The 16,529-nt window shown below is 41.0% G+C and overlaps 1 protein-coding gene across 2 annotated transcripts in view; it reads left to right on the top strand.

Annotated features, from left to right (window-relative positions):
* EML6 (EMAP like 6) overlaps positions 1–16,529 on the top strand; it is a 287,760-nt gene that overhangs the window by 171,396 nt on the left and 99,835 nt on the right. For both annotated transcript variants that reach the window (XM_088841461.1, XM_088841460.1), the window contains 2 exons: positions 12,797–12,964; positions 13,895–14,001. In XM_088841461.1, the coding sequence (XP_088697587.1) occupies positions 12,797–12,964; positions 13,895–14,001 (275 nt within the window). The remainder of the gene's footprint in view (positions 1–12,796; positions 12,965–13,894; positions 14,002–16,529) is intronic.

The raw sequence follows: 16,529 nt of genomic DNA, 5'->3' as shown, positions 1-16,529 counted from the left end.
GATGTTCAAGCAGGTTTTAGAAAAGGCAGAGGCACCAGAGATCAAATTGCCAACATCCGCTGGATCATGGAGAAAGCAAGAGAGTTCCAGAAAAACACATATTTCTGCTTCATTGACTATGCCAAAGCCTTTGACTGTGTGGATCACAAGAAACTGTGGAAAATTCTGAAAGAGATGGGAATCCCAGACCACCTGACCTGCCTCTTGAGAATCCTGTATGCAGGTCAGGAAGCAACAGTTAGAACTGGACATGGAACAACAGATTGGTTCCAAATAGGAAAAGGAGTACGTCAAGGTTGTTTATTGTCACCCTGCTTATTTAACTTATATGCAGAGGACATCATGAGGAATGCTGGGCTAGAAGAAGCACAAGCTGGAATCAAGATTGCTGGGAGAAATATCAATAACCTCAGATATGCAGATGACACCACCCTTATGGCAGAAAGTGAAGAGGAACTCAAAGGCGTCTTGATGAAAGTGAAAGAGGAGAGTGAAAAGGTTGGCTTGAAGCTCAACATTCAGAAAACAAAGATCATGGCATCTGGTCCCATCACTTCATGGCAAATAGATGGGGAAACGGTGGAAACAGTGTCAGACTTTATTTTTTGGGGCTCCAAAATCACTGCAGATGCTGATTGCAGCCATGAAATTAAAAGACGCTTACTCCTTGGAAGGAAAGTTATGACCAGCCTAGATAGCATATTAAAAAGCAGAGACATTACTTTGCCAACCAAGGTCTGTCTAGTTAAGGCTATTGTTTTTCCCGTGGTCCTGTATGGATGTGAGAGTTGGACTGTGAAGAAAGCTGATCACCGAAGAATGGATGCTTTTGAACTGTGGTGCTGGAGAAGACTCTTGTGAGTCCCTTGGACTGCAAGGAGATCCAACCAGTCCATTCTGGAGGAGATCAATCCTGGGTGTTCATTGGAAGGACTTATGCTAAAGCTGAAACTGCAATACTTTGGCCACCTCATGCGACGAGTTGACTCACTGGAAAAGAGTCTGATGCTAGGAGGGACTGGGGGTAGGAGACGGGGACGACAGAGAATGAGATGGCTGGATGGCATCACCGACTCGATGGACATGAGTTTGAGTGAACTCCGGGAGTTGGTGATGGACAGGGAGGCCTGACGTGCTGTGGTTCATGGGGTCGGACACGACTAAGCAACTAAACTGAGCTGAACTGAACTTTACATCTAAAATAACTGGACAAAGAAGAACAAAAGAAAAACCAGAATTAGTAGAAGGAAAGAAATCATAAAGATCTGAGCAGAAATAAATGAACGAAGCAATAGTAAAGATTAATAAAACTAAAAGCTGGTTGAGAAGATAAAATCAACAAACCTTTAGCCAGACTCATCAAGAAAAAAAGAGAGAAGAATCAAACCAACAAAATTAGAAATGAAAAAGGAGAGGTTACAACAGACAATGCAGAAATACAAAGGATTATAAGAGGCTATTATGAACAACCATACAGCAATAAAATATATAGCCTGGAAGAAATGGACCGATTCTTAGAAAAGTTCAATCTTCCAAGACTGAACCAGGAAGAAATAGAAATTATGAAGAACCCAACTACAAGCACTGAAACTGAAACTGGGATCACAAATCTCCCAAAAAGCAAAAACTCAGGACCAGATGGCTTCACAGGAGAATTCCATCAAACATTTAGAGAAGAGCTAATGCCTATCCTTCTAAAACTCTCAAAAAATTGCAGAGGAAGGAACACTTCCAATCTCATTCTACAAGACCACCATCACCCTGATACCAAAATCAGACGAAGACAACACAAAAAAAGAAAACTACAGGCCAATATCACTGATAAACATAGATGCAAAAATCCTCAGCAAATTGTTAGCAAACAGAATTCAGCAACACATCAAAAAGCTCATACACCATGATCAAGTTGGGTTTATCCCAGGAATGCAAGGATTCTTCAATATATGCAAATCAACCAATGTGACACACCATATTAACAAATTGAAAGATAAAAACCATATGATCATCTCAATAGATGCAGAAAAAGTCTTTGACAAAATTCAGCACCCATTTATGATTAAAACTCTTCAAAAAAAATGGGCGTAGAAGGAACCTACGTCAACACAGTAGCCATATACAAACGCTCTCAATGGTGAGAAACTGAAAACATCTCCCCTAAGATCAGGAACAGACAAGGGTGTGCAATTTCACCACTGTTATTCAACATAGTTCTGGAAGTCCTAGCAGTCAGAGAAGAAAAAGAAATAAAGGGAATCCAAATCGGAAAAGAAGAAGTAAAGCTCTCACTGTTTGCAGATGACATGATACTGTACATAGAAAACCTTAAAGATAGTATCAGAAAGTTACTAGAGCTAATCAGTAAATTTAGCAAAGTTGCAGGATACAAAATCAATACACAGAAATCACTTGCATTTCTATATACTAACGAAAAATCAGAGAAATTAAGGAATCAATCCCATTCACCATTGCAACAAAAAGAATTAAATATCTAGGAATAAACTTACCTTAGGAGACAAAAGAATTGTACAGAGAAAATTATAAGACCCTAACAAAAGGAATCAAAGATGACATAAACAGATGAAGAGATATTCCATATTCCTGCATAGGAAGAATCAATATTGTGAAAATGACTATACTACCAAATGCAATCTACAGATTCAGTGCAATCCCTATCAAATTACCAATGGCATTTTTCACAGAACTAGAACATAAAATTTAATAATTCATATGAAAACACAAAAGACCCTGAATAGCCAAAGCAGTCTTGAGAAGGACGAATGGAGCTGGAGGAATCAACCTTCCTGACTTCAGATTATACTACAAAGCTACAGTTATCAAGACAGAATGGTACTGGCACAAAAACAGAAGTACAGACCAATGGAACAAGATAGAAAGCCCAGAAATAAACCCATGCACCTATGGGTACCTTATTTTTGACAATGGAGACAAGAATATACAATGGGGTAAAGACAGCCTCTTCCAATTTGCCTTGATTCATGAACCTAACATTCCAGGTTCCTATGCAATATTGCTCTTCATAGCATCGGACCTTGTTTCTCTCACCAGTCACATCCACAACTGGGTATTGGTTTTGCTTTGGCTCCATCCCTTCATTCTTTCTGGAGTTATTTCTCCACTGATCTCCAGTAGCATACTGGGCACCTACCGACCTGGGGAATTCCTCATTCAGTATCCTATCATTTTGCCTTTTGATACTGTTCATGGGGCTCTCAAGGCAATTATACTGAAGTGGTCTGTCATTCCCTTCTCCAGTGGACCACATTCTGTCAGACCTCTCCACCATGACCCACCCGTCTTGGGTGGCCCCACACGGCATGGCTTAGTTTCATTGAGTTAGACAGGGCTGTGGTCCATGTGATCAGATTGACTAGTTTTCTGTTATTATGATTTCAGTGTGTCTGCCCTCTGATGCCCCCTCTCAATACCTACTGTCTTAGTTGGGTTTCTCTTACCTTGGTCGTGGGATATCTCTTCACAGCTGCTGCAGCAAAGCACGGCCGCTGTACCTTACCTTGGACAAGGGGTATCACCTCAAGGTCACCCCTCCTGACCCTGAACGTGGAGTACCTCTTCTCAGCCACATTTCTGCGCGTGGTTGGTTGCGCTGCTGGAGCCGGCGTCTTGCGTCTGCGCCACCGGAGCCAGTGTCTCGTGTCTGCTCAGATGACCATTATATCTATTATGGTGGGCAGGAATCCCTTAGAAGAAATGGAGTAGCCATCATGGTCAACAAAAGAGTCCAAAATGCAGTACTTGGATGCAATCTCAAAAACGACAGAATGATTTCTCATTTCCAAGGCAAATCATTCAATATCATGGTAATCCAAGTCTATGCCCTGACCAGTAATGCTGAAGATGCTGAAGTTGAAAGGTTCTATGAAGACCTACAAGACCTTTTAGAACTAACACCCAAAAAAGATGTCCTTTTCATTAAGGGAACTGGAATGCAAAAGTAGGAAGTCAAGAAACACCTGGAGTAACAGGCAAATTTGGCCTTGGAGCACAGAATGAAGCAGGGCAAAGGCTAATAGAGTTTGGCCAAGAGAACACACTGGTCATTGCAAACACCCTCTTCCAACAACACAAGAGAAGACTCTATACATGGACATCACCAGATGGTCAACACTGAAATCAGATTGATTATATTCTTTGCAGCCAAAGATGGAGAAGCTCTAAACAGTGACCAAAAATAAGACCAGGAGCTGACTGTGGCTCAGATCATGAACTCCTTGTTGCCAAGTTCAGACTTAAATTGAAGAAAGTAGGGAAACCCACTAGACCATTCAGATATGACCTAAATCAAATCCCTTATGATTATACAGTGGAAGTGAGAAATAGATTTAAGGGACTAGATCTGATAGAGTGCCTGATGAACTATGGATGGAGGTTCATGACACTGTACAGGAGACAGGGACCAAGACCATCCCCATGGAAAAGAAATGCAAAAAAGCAAAATGGCTGTCTGAGGAGGCCTTACAAATAGCTGTGAAAAGAAGAGACGCGAAAAGCAAAGGAGAAAAGGAAAGAAATAAGCATCCAAATGCAGAGTTCCAAAGAATAGCAAGAAGAGATAGGAAAGCCTTCCTCAGCGATCAATTCAAAGAAATAGAGGAAAACAACAGAATAGGAAAGACAAGAGATCTCTTCAAGAAAATTAGAGATTCCAAGGGAACATTTCATGCAAAGATGGGCTCGATAAAGGACAGAAATGGTATGGACCTAACAGAAGCAGAAGATATTAAGAAGAGGTGGTAAGAATACACAGAAGAACTGTACAAAAAAGATCTTCACAACCAAGATAATCATGATGGCATGATCACTCACCTAGAGCCAGACATCTAGTAATGTGAAGTCAAGTGGGCCTTAGAAAGCATCACTATGAACAAAGCTAGTGGAGGTGATGGAATTCCGGTTGAGCTATTGCAAATCCTGAAAGATGATGCTGTGAAAGTGCTGCACTCAATATGCCAGCAAATTTGAAAAACTCAGCAGTGACCACAGGACTGGAAAAGCTCAGTCTTCATTCCAATCCCAAAGAAAGGCAATGCCAAAGAATGCTCAAACCACTGCACAATTGCACTCATCTCACATGCTAGTAAAGTCATGCTCAAAATCCTCCAAGCCAGGCTTCAGCAATATGTGAATCGTGAGCTCCCAGATGTTCAAGCAGGTTTTAGAAAAGGCAGAGGCACCAGAGATCAAATTGCCAACATCCACTGGATCATGGAGAAAGCAAGAGAGTTCCAGAAAAACATCTATTTCTGCTTTATTGACTATGCCAAAGCCTTTGTGTGGATCACAATAAATTGTGGAAAATTCTTCAAGAGATGGGAATCCCAGACCACCTGACCTGCCTCTTGAGAAACTTATATGTAGGTCACGAAGCAACAGTCAGAACTGTACATGGAACAACAGACTGGTTCCAAATAGGAAAAGGAGTATGTCAAGGTTGTATATTGTCACCCTGCTTATTTAACTTATATGCAGAGTACATCATGAGGAACGCTGGGCTGGAAGAAGCACAAGCTGGAATCAAGATTGCCGGGAGAAATATCAATAACCTCAGATATGCAGATGACACCACCCTTATGGCAGAAAGTGAAGAGGGACTCAAAAGCCTCTTGATGAAAGTGAAAGAGGAGAGTGAAAAGGTTGGCTTGAAGCTCAACATTCAGAAAACTAAGATCATGGCATCTGGTCCCATCACTTCATGGGAAATAGATGGGGAAACAGTGGAAACAGTGTCAGACTTTGTATTTTTGGGCTCCAAAATCACTGCGGATGCTGATTGCAGCCATGAAATTAAAAGGCGCTTACTCCTTGGAAGGAAAGTTATGACCAACCTTGATAGTATATTAAAAAGCAGAGATATTACATTGCCAACAAAGGTCCGTCTAGTCAAGAGTATGGTTTTTCTAGTGTTCATGTACAGATGTGAGAGTTGGACTGTGAAGAAAGCTGATCGCCGAAAAATTGATGCTTTTGAACTGTGGTGCTGGAGAAGACTCTTGAAAGTCCCTTGGACTGCAAGGAGATCCAGCCATTCCATTATAAAGGAGATCAATCCTGGGTGTTCATCGGAAGGACTGATGCTGAAGCTGAAACTGCAATACTTTGGCCACCTCATGCGACGAGTTGACTCACTGGAAAAGACTCTGATGCTGGGAAAGGTTGGGGGCGGGAGGAGAAGGGAACGACCGAGAATGAGATGGCTGGATGGCATCACCGACTCTGTGGACATGAGTTTGAGTGAACTCCGGGAGTTGGTGATGGACAGGGAGACCTGGTGTGCTGTGATTCATGGGGTCGCGGAGAGTCGGACACGACTGAGCGACTGAACTGAACTGAACTGAACAGACATATATGGAATCTAGAAAAATAGTTCTGAAGAATTTATTCACAGGGCGGCAATGGAGAAACAGATATGGAGAATAGACTTATGGACATGGGGAGAGGGTAGGAGAATGTGAGATGTATGGGAAGAGTAACACGGAAACTTATATTCAGTTCAGTTCAGTCGCTCAGTCGTGTCCGACTCTCTGCGACCCCATGAATCACAGCACGCCAGGTCTCCCTGTCCATGACCAACTCCCGGAGTTCACTCAAACTCACCTCCATCGAGTCGGTGATGCCATCCAGCCATCTCATTCTCTGTCGTCCCCGTCTCCTCCCACCCCCAATCCCTCCCAGCATCAGACTCTTTTCCAGTGAGTCAACTCGTCGCATGAGGTGGCCAAAGTATTGGAATTTCAGCTTTAGCGTCAGTTCTTCCAATGAACACCCAGGATTGATCTCCTGTAGAATGGACTGGTTGGATCTCCTTGCAGTCCAAGGGACTCACAAGAGTCTTCTCCAACACCACAGTTCAAAAGCATCAATTCTTCATTACCATATGTAAAATAGATAGCCAATAGGAATTTGTTGTATGGCTTAGGAAACTCAAACAGGGGCTCTGTATCAACCTAGAGGGATGGGAGTGGGGAGAGGGATGGGAGGAAGGTTCAAAAGTGAGGGGATATATGTATACCTATGGCTGATTCATGCTGAGTTTTGACAGAAAACAACAAAATTCTGTAAAGCAATTATCCTTCAATAAAAAAAAATTTTTTTAAAAGAAAGAAAGGAAGAAAGTAGAGTTTAGGTCTGTTTGATACAAAAATTTTTTAAAAAATGAAATGCTCAAGGCACAGCATTACCTCAACATGCCTAATTCAAACTGTTCTCTCTCACCCTAACAGGTCTTTTGAATAATAGGGCATGTCTTATTAGATTGAGTAATGTACTTGCAGAAGTTAAGTAACCAGAAAGTATCTGGAAAATCAGCATTCAGAAGAAACATCCTTAGGGTCAGAAACAATACTATTGGCCTCAAGTATCAGGACTTAACAATTCAGGGAGAATTGGTATTTTTTATGTATCACTGAGCCTTGTAGGGTGGATTGGGTTTAGCAAATAGCAATAGAAATGTAGACCTTGGGTTTGCTTATTAGGAAGGGGAAGGGTGAGGCGGGAGGTATGGTGACTAGTGCTGTTTGTCAAAATGAGATACTCTTATATATAAAACAACCCTGAGGATGAAGGGGGCCAGAAGACATCTGAATGGAAAAGGAGAGGTTGACAGCCAGAGTGGCAGTACGTGAGAATAATAAAACCCACCCACAATCTGCAGAAGTATCCATGTCCTGATGGCAAACTGACTTGTTCTACTTTTCCTGATACAGAGTTTGTACATCTTGCAATTTTGCCTCAAGTCATTTAGGCCTCTCATGGACTTTTTGTGCCAAAACTTCCAACGGACTAGTTTATAACAGTGTTGCTGATGAGAATGGTAATGGTTGGTACAACTTGTCTTTCTTTAACCAAGGTACCAGTGACAAGTATTCCAAGTTTTGAACCTGTGATCAGACAAATAAGAGCAGGGGCTGATAACTGAGAGAGAATATGGAGACCAAGCAAACATTATAGTTTTCCATTGTGATTAAATAAAACTCACAATCAAGTTAATTGACACATTTACAATTATATGTGCATAGTATTTTCTTGCATAATAATTAGACATAAATGTTCTACAGCTAATGAAAATGACTACAGTTTGTATTATTGTTGGCTTTGCTGATAACTCAGTTGTTAAAGAATCCACCTGCAATGTAGGAGACCCCGGTTCGATTCCTAGGTCTCCACTGGAGAAGGGATAGGCTACCCACTCCAGTATTCTTGGGCTTCCCTGATGGCTCAGCTGGTAAAGAATCCGCTTGCAATGCAGGAGACCTGGGTTCAATCCCTGGGTTGGGACGATCTCCTGGAGAAGGGAAAGCTACTACTCCAGTATTCTGGCCTGAATTCCATGGACTGTGGGTTGTGAAGAGTGGGACACGACTGAGCTACTTTCACACTTTCACTGTATTAGTGTTACATAACAGAACCAATTTGTTTTCCTCATTTTGACAGTTATTAAATCTTAATATAATTAGGGTCATTACTGATCATTTTCCCTGATGTCATTTAGACCAGCAGTCCTCAACCTTTTTGGTACCAGGGACTGGTTTTGTGGAAGACAATTTTTCCAAGGACTGTGGTAGCGGGGAGGTAGTTTCAGTTTTGCCCACCACTTACCTCCTGCTGTGCAGCCTGGTTCCTAACAGGCCGTGAACTGGTACGAGCCCAGTGGCCTGGGACTTGGGAACCCCTGACGTAGACAACATCCTGTTTGACCATCAACCCCCAGACACTGACATGAGATAAAATCCAAAGCCTTGCTTATTGACATTTGTCATATCTTAACACCCTTGGCATCTTCCCCTTCAAGGGGAGGCTCAAGGCTGTGGATCTCCATGTTTCATTTGTGTGCTACCCTTCTGTTAATCCTTCAGACACACAACACAGATACACACACACCACAGAGTCCTTGAACAACTACCTCCTGGGCCAGGTCTCCTGGATACTGTAAGACTTGAGTTGCAGAAACCGTAGACCTTGGAAGGAAAAGTGCTGATCTTCAGTAGAGCTTAGATGAGCTTGATGCAAGAACAGAAAGATCAGCATGACTAGAGCTTGACCAACGATGGGAGAGTTGTGCAGTACAAGGCTGGAAGGGCAGTGGGGCCAGGCGTGAAGGGCCTTAAAGCAACCGTTAGAAATGTGGGTCTTACTCTAAGTGCAATGGAAAACTATTGAGATTTTAAGTGGAAGAGTGACATGACCAACTTACGTTTTTTAAATACCACTTTGATATTGTGTGGAGTGGAATAGTGAAGAGGAGGCTTCAAGTAGAGATTATCACAAGAGCCTGAGTGATAGAGGATGTAACTTGGACAAAGGTGTCAGGAATGGATGTGAAGAGAGGTGGTTGAGACTAGAAAACAATGTAAAGTTAGACCTGAAGATCACACTCATGGATTGGGTGTGGGAATAGAAAGAGAGGGGTTGACGATGACTCCTAAATTTTAGGTTTGATCAATGGGCTGAATGCTAGTGCCATCTACGGAGATGGGAAAATGAGAGAGTAAAAGGGTGTGTGTGTCTGTGTGTGTGTACACGCGCGTTATGGTGGTAACAGAGTTGGAAGGGAAGGGTAAGCTCCTGGTTTGTCCATGATCAGTTTGAAACAACTATTAGACATCCAAGTGGGCATTGCACACAGGCCATCAACACTCTGAGGAGAGTTCACTCAGGGCTGGAGCTGAATGTTTGGCAGTCAAGGGATTACCGATCATATGTAAAGCCAAGGAGAAAGAATCAATAGAGAGGAGATGAGAGCTGAGGGCTGAACCTTCCTTAGGGTCCAGGAGGTTTTGTAAAGCCACTCAGTGTCTTAAGGAAAACCTTGGAACAGATGGATGTGACCTTCATGTATTCAGTAAATATTTCAGTGCTATTCTAGAGGCTGGAGATAGGTCCAGCAGAAATCCCTGGAGCTCTTGTCCTACTGAGGAGACATCGTCAATAACCAAAACAATAAAAACACATCTGTTGGTGAGAAGGGCTATGATGAAAAATGAAGAACACAGTGGGAGTAGTGCTCACGTGGGGCAGTAGGGTATTGCTGTTTTAAGCAGGAGTGGTCAAAGCAGGGCTCACTGATTCAGGTTCATATGACTAGAAACCTGAGAGAGGTGAGGGAGCCAGCCATTCAGAGATGCAGGGAAAGAGCATTCCAGACAGAACACAAGCGCAAAAGATAGAGGCAGAAGAGGGTCCGGCATGCAAAGAGGCTAGTGAGACTAGAGCAGAGTAAGCGAGGGAGAAAGAGGACAGGAAGGAAGATCAGAGCAATAATGCCTCAATATTGATGACACTGGTGCCTTCCATGGTGGCTCAGTGGTAAAGAACCTGGCTGCCAGTACAGGAGACATGGATTTGATACTTGTGTCAGGAAGATACCCTGGAGTAGGAAATGGCAACCCACTGCAGTATTCTTGCCTGGGAAATTCCATGGACAGAGGAGCCCTGCAGGCTACATACAGTCCATGGGATCACAAAAGAGTCAGACACAATTTAGCAACTAAACAACAAATTTGATGACACTAATGTTTGAAGGTTCTAGTTCCAGCCTACCAAGGGTGTATGAGCTAGCTATGGCTGTATAACAAATTCTCCCCCTCCCAAATTTAGCAGCTTAAATCAATAATCATTTATTATCTCATAGTTTTGGGGAGTCAGGGATTCAGGAGCAGCTTAGCTGGATGATTCTAGTTCCAGGTCTCTCATGAGGCTACAGTCGTCTGAAGACTAGACTGAGGCCAAAGATCCTCTTCCAAGGTGTTCCCTCATCTGGCTCTTGGCAGAAGGCCTCAGTTCCTTGCTGTGTGAGCCTCTCCCTGAGCTGCTTGGGTGTCCTCATCACGAGGTATCTAGAGATCCAGGAAAGAGCAAGGATGCATCCGCAGTGCCTTTTATAACCTCCTCTTGGATGTCACACACATTTAGACAGTCTATTTGTTTTGATTTGTATCAGATAATTTGTGGACATGTTTTTCCAGCTTTATTCAGATAAAATTGACAAATAACATTGTATATGTTTAAAGTGTACCACATGGTGATTTTATTTATGTAAATGTGAAATGATCACTACTTTAAGGTTAGTTAACGTATCCATGACCTCAGTTATTTTGTGTGTGTGTGTGCGCACGCACATGTGCGCTGAGAACATTTAACGTCTACTCTTTTAGCCACTGTCAAATATATAAGGCAGTATTATTAAGTACAGTCACCATGCTGTATATTAGTTCCCCAGAAATTATTCATCCTATACTGAAAGTATATCTTTGACCAACATCTCACCATCTCCCTAACCCCCAATCTCCTCATAACCACAAATCTACCATGTTTTTCTATGAGTTTGATGTTTTTAGAATTGTGGGCATTTTTAAAACAACTCCAAAGAGATGGGTTAAATCCTGTCTAAGGAAGGTGTAAAGGTCAGAGCAGCAAAGGATAGCCTAGCAAGGTCTACTGAGATGTGGAAAGAAAGTGTTTACTTTATAATTATTGAATTATCATCAACCGGCATCTCCAGATGATCAGAGTTAGAATCTGTTTGACTTTATTAACAGTCTAATCTCTTTAAACTGATTTAGGAAACGCCTTGTAATGGGCAAGCTTGCTTTTGAGACTCGAGTCCTTCCTTTCCCCTTCTGTGGCAGCATCCCCCTTGTCTTTTTTGGAGGCCCGGATATAATAAAACCTCACCTGGTCAGTATTCTTGCCTGGAAAATCCCATGGATGGAGGAGCCCGGTAGGCTGCAGTCTATGGGGTCGCTAAGAGTGGGACCCGACTGAGCAACTTCACTTTCACTTTTCACTTTCATGCACTGCAGAAGGAAATGGCAACCCACTCCAGTGTTCTTGCCTGGAGAATCCCAGGGACAGGGGAGCCTGGTGGGCTGCCATCTATGGGGTCGCACAGAGTTGGACATGACTGAAGTGACTTAGCAGCAGCAGCAGCACCTGGTCAGAACATGCTCTCAGTTAAATAACACATAGCAGCCATGTTTGCCTTACTATAAATTTAATCATTATCTCCCCAGTGTGTATTTAAATTTTAAGCATGTGATAGTTAAACAGGTGGCTTTCCCCCATTAAAGAGATGCCACTTAGAGGGATTGTGATAGATAGAAGTGTTTCTGAAGAAGGGATGGGGTGCTTGTGGGCCCTGGAAATATCCCACAGTCTTTGGGGTTCTAGGCCTCCACATGATAAGATGGACCTTCCTTCCATGAGTGCCTTTATACTGCTGTGTATACACTGGAGACTTTGTTTCAGTGCCAAATATAAGTTCACAAAGCTTTTCTATTGCATTTACTACCCAGGGATGGTGTTCACTGAGTAAAAGTAATCAACTTAAGAGAAAAAAGTTTCTTTCTCCCAACTCTACATCATATGACCCCAAACAATAACTTAACATTTCCCCCTTCAGAATTATTTTCTGTTTCTCAGTTGTAAAGGATTGCCTGTTGTATCTCATACTTAAATCAGAATGTATAAGATATTTATTCTTTAGCTTTTATTTTCAGAATCAGTGAAGCAGTCGGTGTTATTTGGACAGGTTCAGATGTGCCTTTAGAAGCAGAGCTCAGATTTTAAGACCTAGTTTTAGCTTAATCCATACTGAAATGATTGACATATCTTTTGAAACACTCACTTATTTATTATATATAAGACTGAAGATTATATTTTCTAGTGTATTTAAAGCTTTTGTCCTCAACATGAATAGGAATGTAATTTTTAACCAACAAGTTTTTTTTTCATAACTAATCTTCTCAATAATATCTTTCAGGAGCCAAATTTAGAAAGTATGTGGGCCATTCTGCACATGTCACAAACGTCCGCTGGTCTCATGACTTTCAGTGGGTATTAAGCACAGGAGGGGCTGACCACTCGGTTTTCCAGTGGAGATTTATTCCAGAAGGTGTCAGCAATGGCCTGCTGGAAACTGCACCCCAGGGTAAAATCAGTAATAATTTTTCAACATCTGTTTGTTTCTCAATAAAAATTTCATGTAGTGGCCTGACATCTCTTCTGAAGGTAAAGAGTTAAAGCCATTTTGAAAAATTCATTCTTACCATAAATTTTAAAATAAAAATAAACGGAAAAACGTTTTGAGATATAGGTCAATCGAATATGGGTCAGTTGGATAATTTCCTTCAAAGAATTTTGCTTATACTAAATGAAAGCTGAAGGTCTAAAGTTTACATGAAGAATTAACTTTTGAAAATAACACTACACATACATTTCGGCCTCCTTAGGACAATTCTGATGGATGGTGGGGCTGCTGGGTCAGGTGACAAAGTAACATTTGCAATAGGAGTTGCCTTTCTAATAGGGATCAAAGAATGATCCACAGTCAGGATCAGCTGTGTTCCAGGTCAGTGGATATGTTGGTCCTTTAATTTATTGTACTTTCAGTAGTGATGACCATGTACTATGTGAGGAAATGGCTTTTATTGGGAGGGATTCTGCAGCAGTTCTGACCATGACAGTTACCAGCACTTGGTGTTCATGTTAACAGGCTAAAGAGGATTTTTACTGAATAAGTGGTTGACTTTCCTTCTGACCCAGCTTCCTCCATGGTAAAACCTTCCCGTCTCCCCTTTTCTCTCTTTCAAAGCAAGATTTAAAACCCAAAGATCCATTATCTAATACAAGTGTGGAAATGGTGGGGGGAGTTACGCTAGTCTGTTAATACTCCTAAAAAGAGGGTGAGAGGTATGCCCAACTTAACCAAAAGATGAAAGAAAAAAGATGCTTTAAGAAAATTATGGTGTATTTTTATTGAACTCAGTAGGATAGAAGAAAGAAAATATTTTTAAATAAACTTTTTAGTCATTAAGAGTCTCAGAATTTCTGCTTGTTTCTTGTGGGGGTGTTTCTGCAGACGGCGGCACTGATTCCTACAGTGAAGAATCTGATTCGGATTTATCTGACGTCCCGGAGTTGGACTCTGATATTGAGCAAGAAACTCAAATCAATTATGATCGCCAGGTCAGTAAACAGGAAGCCTTATAACAAATACCTTATAACCCCAAATCTCGATATCATTCAAATCAGACACTGCAATACAATTGGTTAGTCCTTCGGCAAAAGAAAATTTAAAAAAGAATTAGTAAAATCGCCAACTTCTTGTCTTTAAATACTGATTTGAAATAAGGCTTTTACTGATCATGTCAGCAAAAAAATTTTAAGAAGGTAGTAGCAAATTTTAAAGCAGAACCCATGACAATTTGGGTTTTCTGCTTTCCTAGCAGCTGCTGCTAAGCTGCTAAGTCACTTCAGTCGTGTCCAACTCTGTGCGACTCCATAGACTGCAGCCCACCAGGCTCCGCCGTCCCTGGGATTCTCCAGGCAAGAACACTGGAGTGGGTTGCCATTTCCTTCTCCAATGCATGAAAGTGAAAGTGAAGTCGCTCAGTCCTATCCGACTTCGCTACCCCATGGACTGCAGCCTACCAGGCTCCTCCATCCATGGGATTTTCCTAGCAGCTAAAAATTTTAAATATCTATTACAGAAAAATGTGCAAGTGAGTTACATGATTTTTCATTTTTCTCAGCAGATCATTAAAGCATGTGTTTTCTGTATAGAACAAGAGACCCTGGAGGCATGGTAGTTTGCAAATGAGCGATTGTCCTCGTGTCTCTCTTAGCTTATGGAGACCATTATCCAATTAATTAAAGTAAAAACCCAAATATGATGTGTATTATCTGTCCAGTCAGAAATCATCTTTAGTAAAAAAGTTGGACAGTTACAACTATTTGGGTACTATTTTTTTAATCGATATTTAATTTAGCACTAAACTGTGTATTAAAATGCACAATACTTCACTGGAATCTGGACACATATCGCCTTCTTAATGGTAATAACTCTCGAGGTTCTATTTTCTTCCTTGTCATTTAACAGAGCTATGTGAAGCAGATTCCATAAATGAACATAGAGTGAATAAGATTTCAAATTTCAGACATAGCAACTGTCAGTGTTGCCCACGGAAACTTACCACAGGCCTATGGCAGCTGCCATGTATCAAGTATCTCTGTGGGGCCACGTCCTGTGCTTTACGTACACCAAATCCAACCCCACAGTAACCCTTGAAAGGTTAAGTACTTTCCCCGCATCCATACTGCCTGTAGTGTTAGAATAAGAAAGTGGATCTGGTCTTCTCCCTAGATGCACATTCTGTGTGCTACTTAGCTTTGCCTCTACATAAGCTCTGAATGTATGACTTTTCAGATGATGACTTTTTTCCCAGCCCGTAACTGTCACTCACTGCTTTCAATGTTTGAAAAATTAGATTAGCACAAAAGTAGTCCAACTGATGGCTTGGGTCAACTTCAAGACTAAATCAGTTTGACTGTGTATTAATACAATATATTATGCTACAGATAAAGATTTGAAAGGAAATTATTAATATGTAAATATGAAAATATTAAACAATATTATACCCTAATATCAAGGTGAAATGGAATGAACATGAAAGGGGAAAGCAAAGTGAACATACAATGTAAGGAAAATGAAAGAGAAAAACAATTTTTTTAGTTGAGATGTTTTTATTTAATAAAATGGTACTCATAAAAGAATGAAAAGGAATGACTTGATTGAAATTCATGCCTAAGATTTATATAATCTCCCTGATGTCTTACTTTCTAAAGTTTTCACCTATGTTATTTGATTCATGTTGTCTGAATTTGATTCCTGAGTTATTCCTGAGCTGGGAGTCTGTTCTACAGATGGACTTTGAGGCCCACAGAACTTATGAGACTTGTTCAAATAAGCAGCAAAATGCTGAGACTAGAATTCAGTTCTCTAAAGTAGTTGATAAGCTGATGAAAGCATCTGAATTCAGATGAATAATTATCATTAGACTTTAAAAGCTTAGTTCATTGCATCTGTAATAGACAAGGCAGAAGTGAGATATCTCCTGACTTCCTTTTTTCAGAGCAATTTTTGGTCAAAAACTAAATAAGAGCTTTATTATAATATTTTCATGATTTTTTGTAATGTAGTTTGATTGAATTAAATTTCATTTAAATGTATTTAATTTTTATCTCTTGATAGCAGGGCATAAGTACATGGCAGACAAAAGATGGATTTTATCCACATTTAAATTATAGGGAATGTTCTCCCAATCAACAGCATATTTTAGGTCCTATATTAGGCCAAGAGCTTTGCTCTATATCCAGGTCTGATCTGGAAGGTTCATGGGGTCATGAAAGTCGGATAATTCCCAAGAGTGATTACCATGATTCGCAAGGCCACATTTTACACGTTTGAATAATCAAGAGATTTCTTACCTAGAAGAAATTATAACAAATTATATTTTATTGATAATTTTATTTAATAATTTCCTTTCATATTTATCTGAAGTAACTATATTCAGTTCAGTTCAGTCACTCAGTCGTGTCCGACTCTTTGCGACCCCATGAACCACAGCATGCCAGGCCTCCCTGTCCATCACCAACTCCCGGAGTTCACTCAAACTCACGTCCATCGAGTCGGTGATGCCATCCAGCCATCTCAT

Source organism: Moschus berezovskii, chromosome 11, assembly GCF_049115385.1.
Source record: "Moschus berezovskii isolate FMDL1 chromosome 11, NW_MosBer_1.0, whole genome shotgun sequence".
Lineage (NCBI taxonomy): Eukaryota > Metazoa > Chordata > Mammalia > Artiodactyla > Moschidae > Moschus > Moschus berezovskii.
Note: the sequence above shows the minus strand (reverse complement) of the source record. Positions and strands in the feature narration are given on the sequence as shown.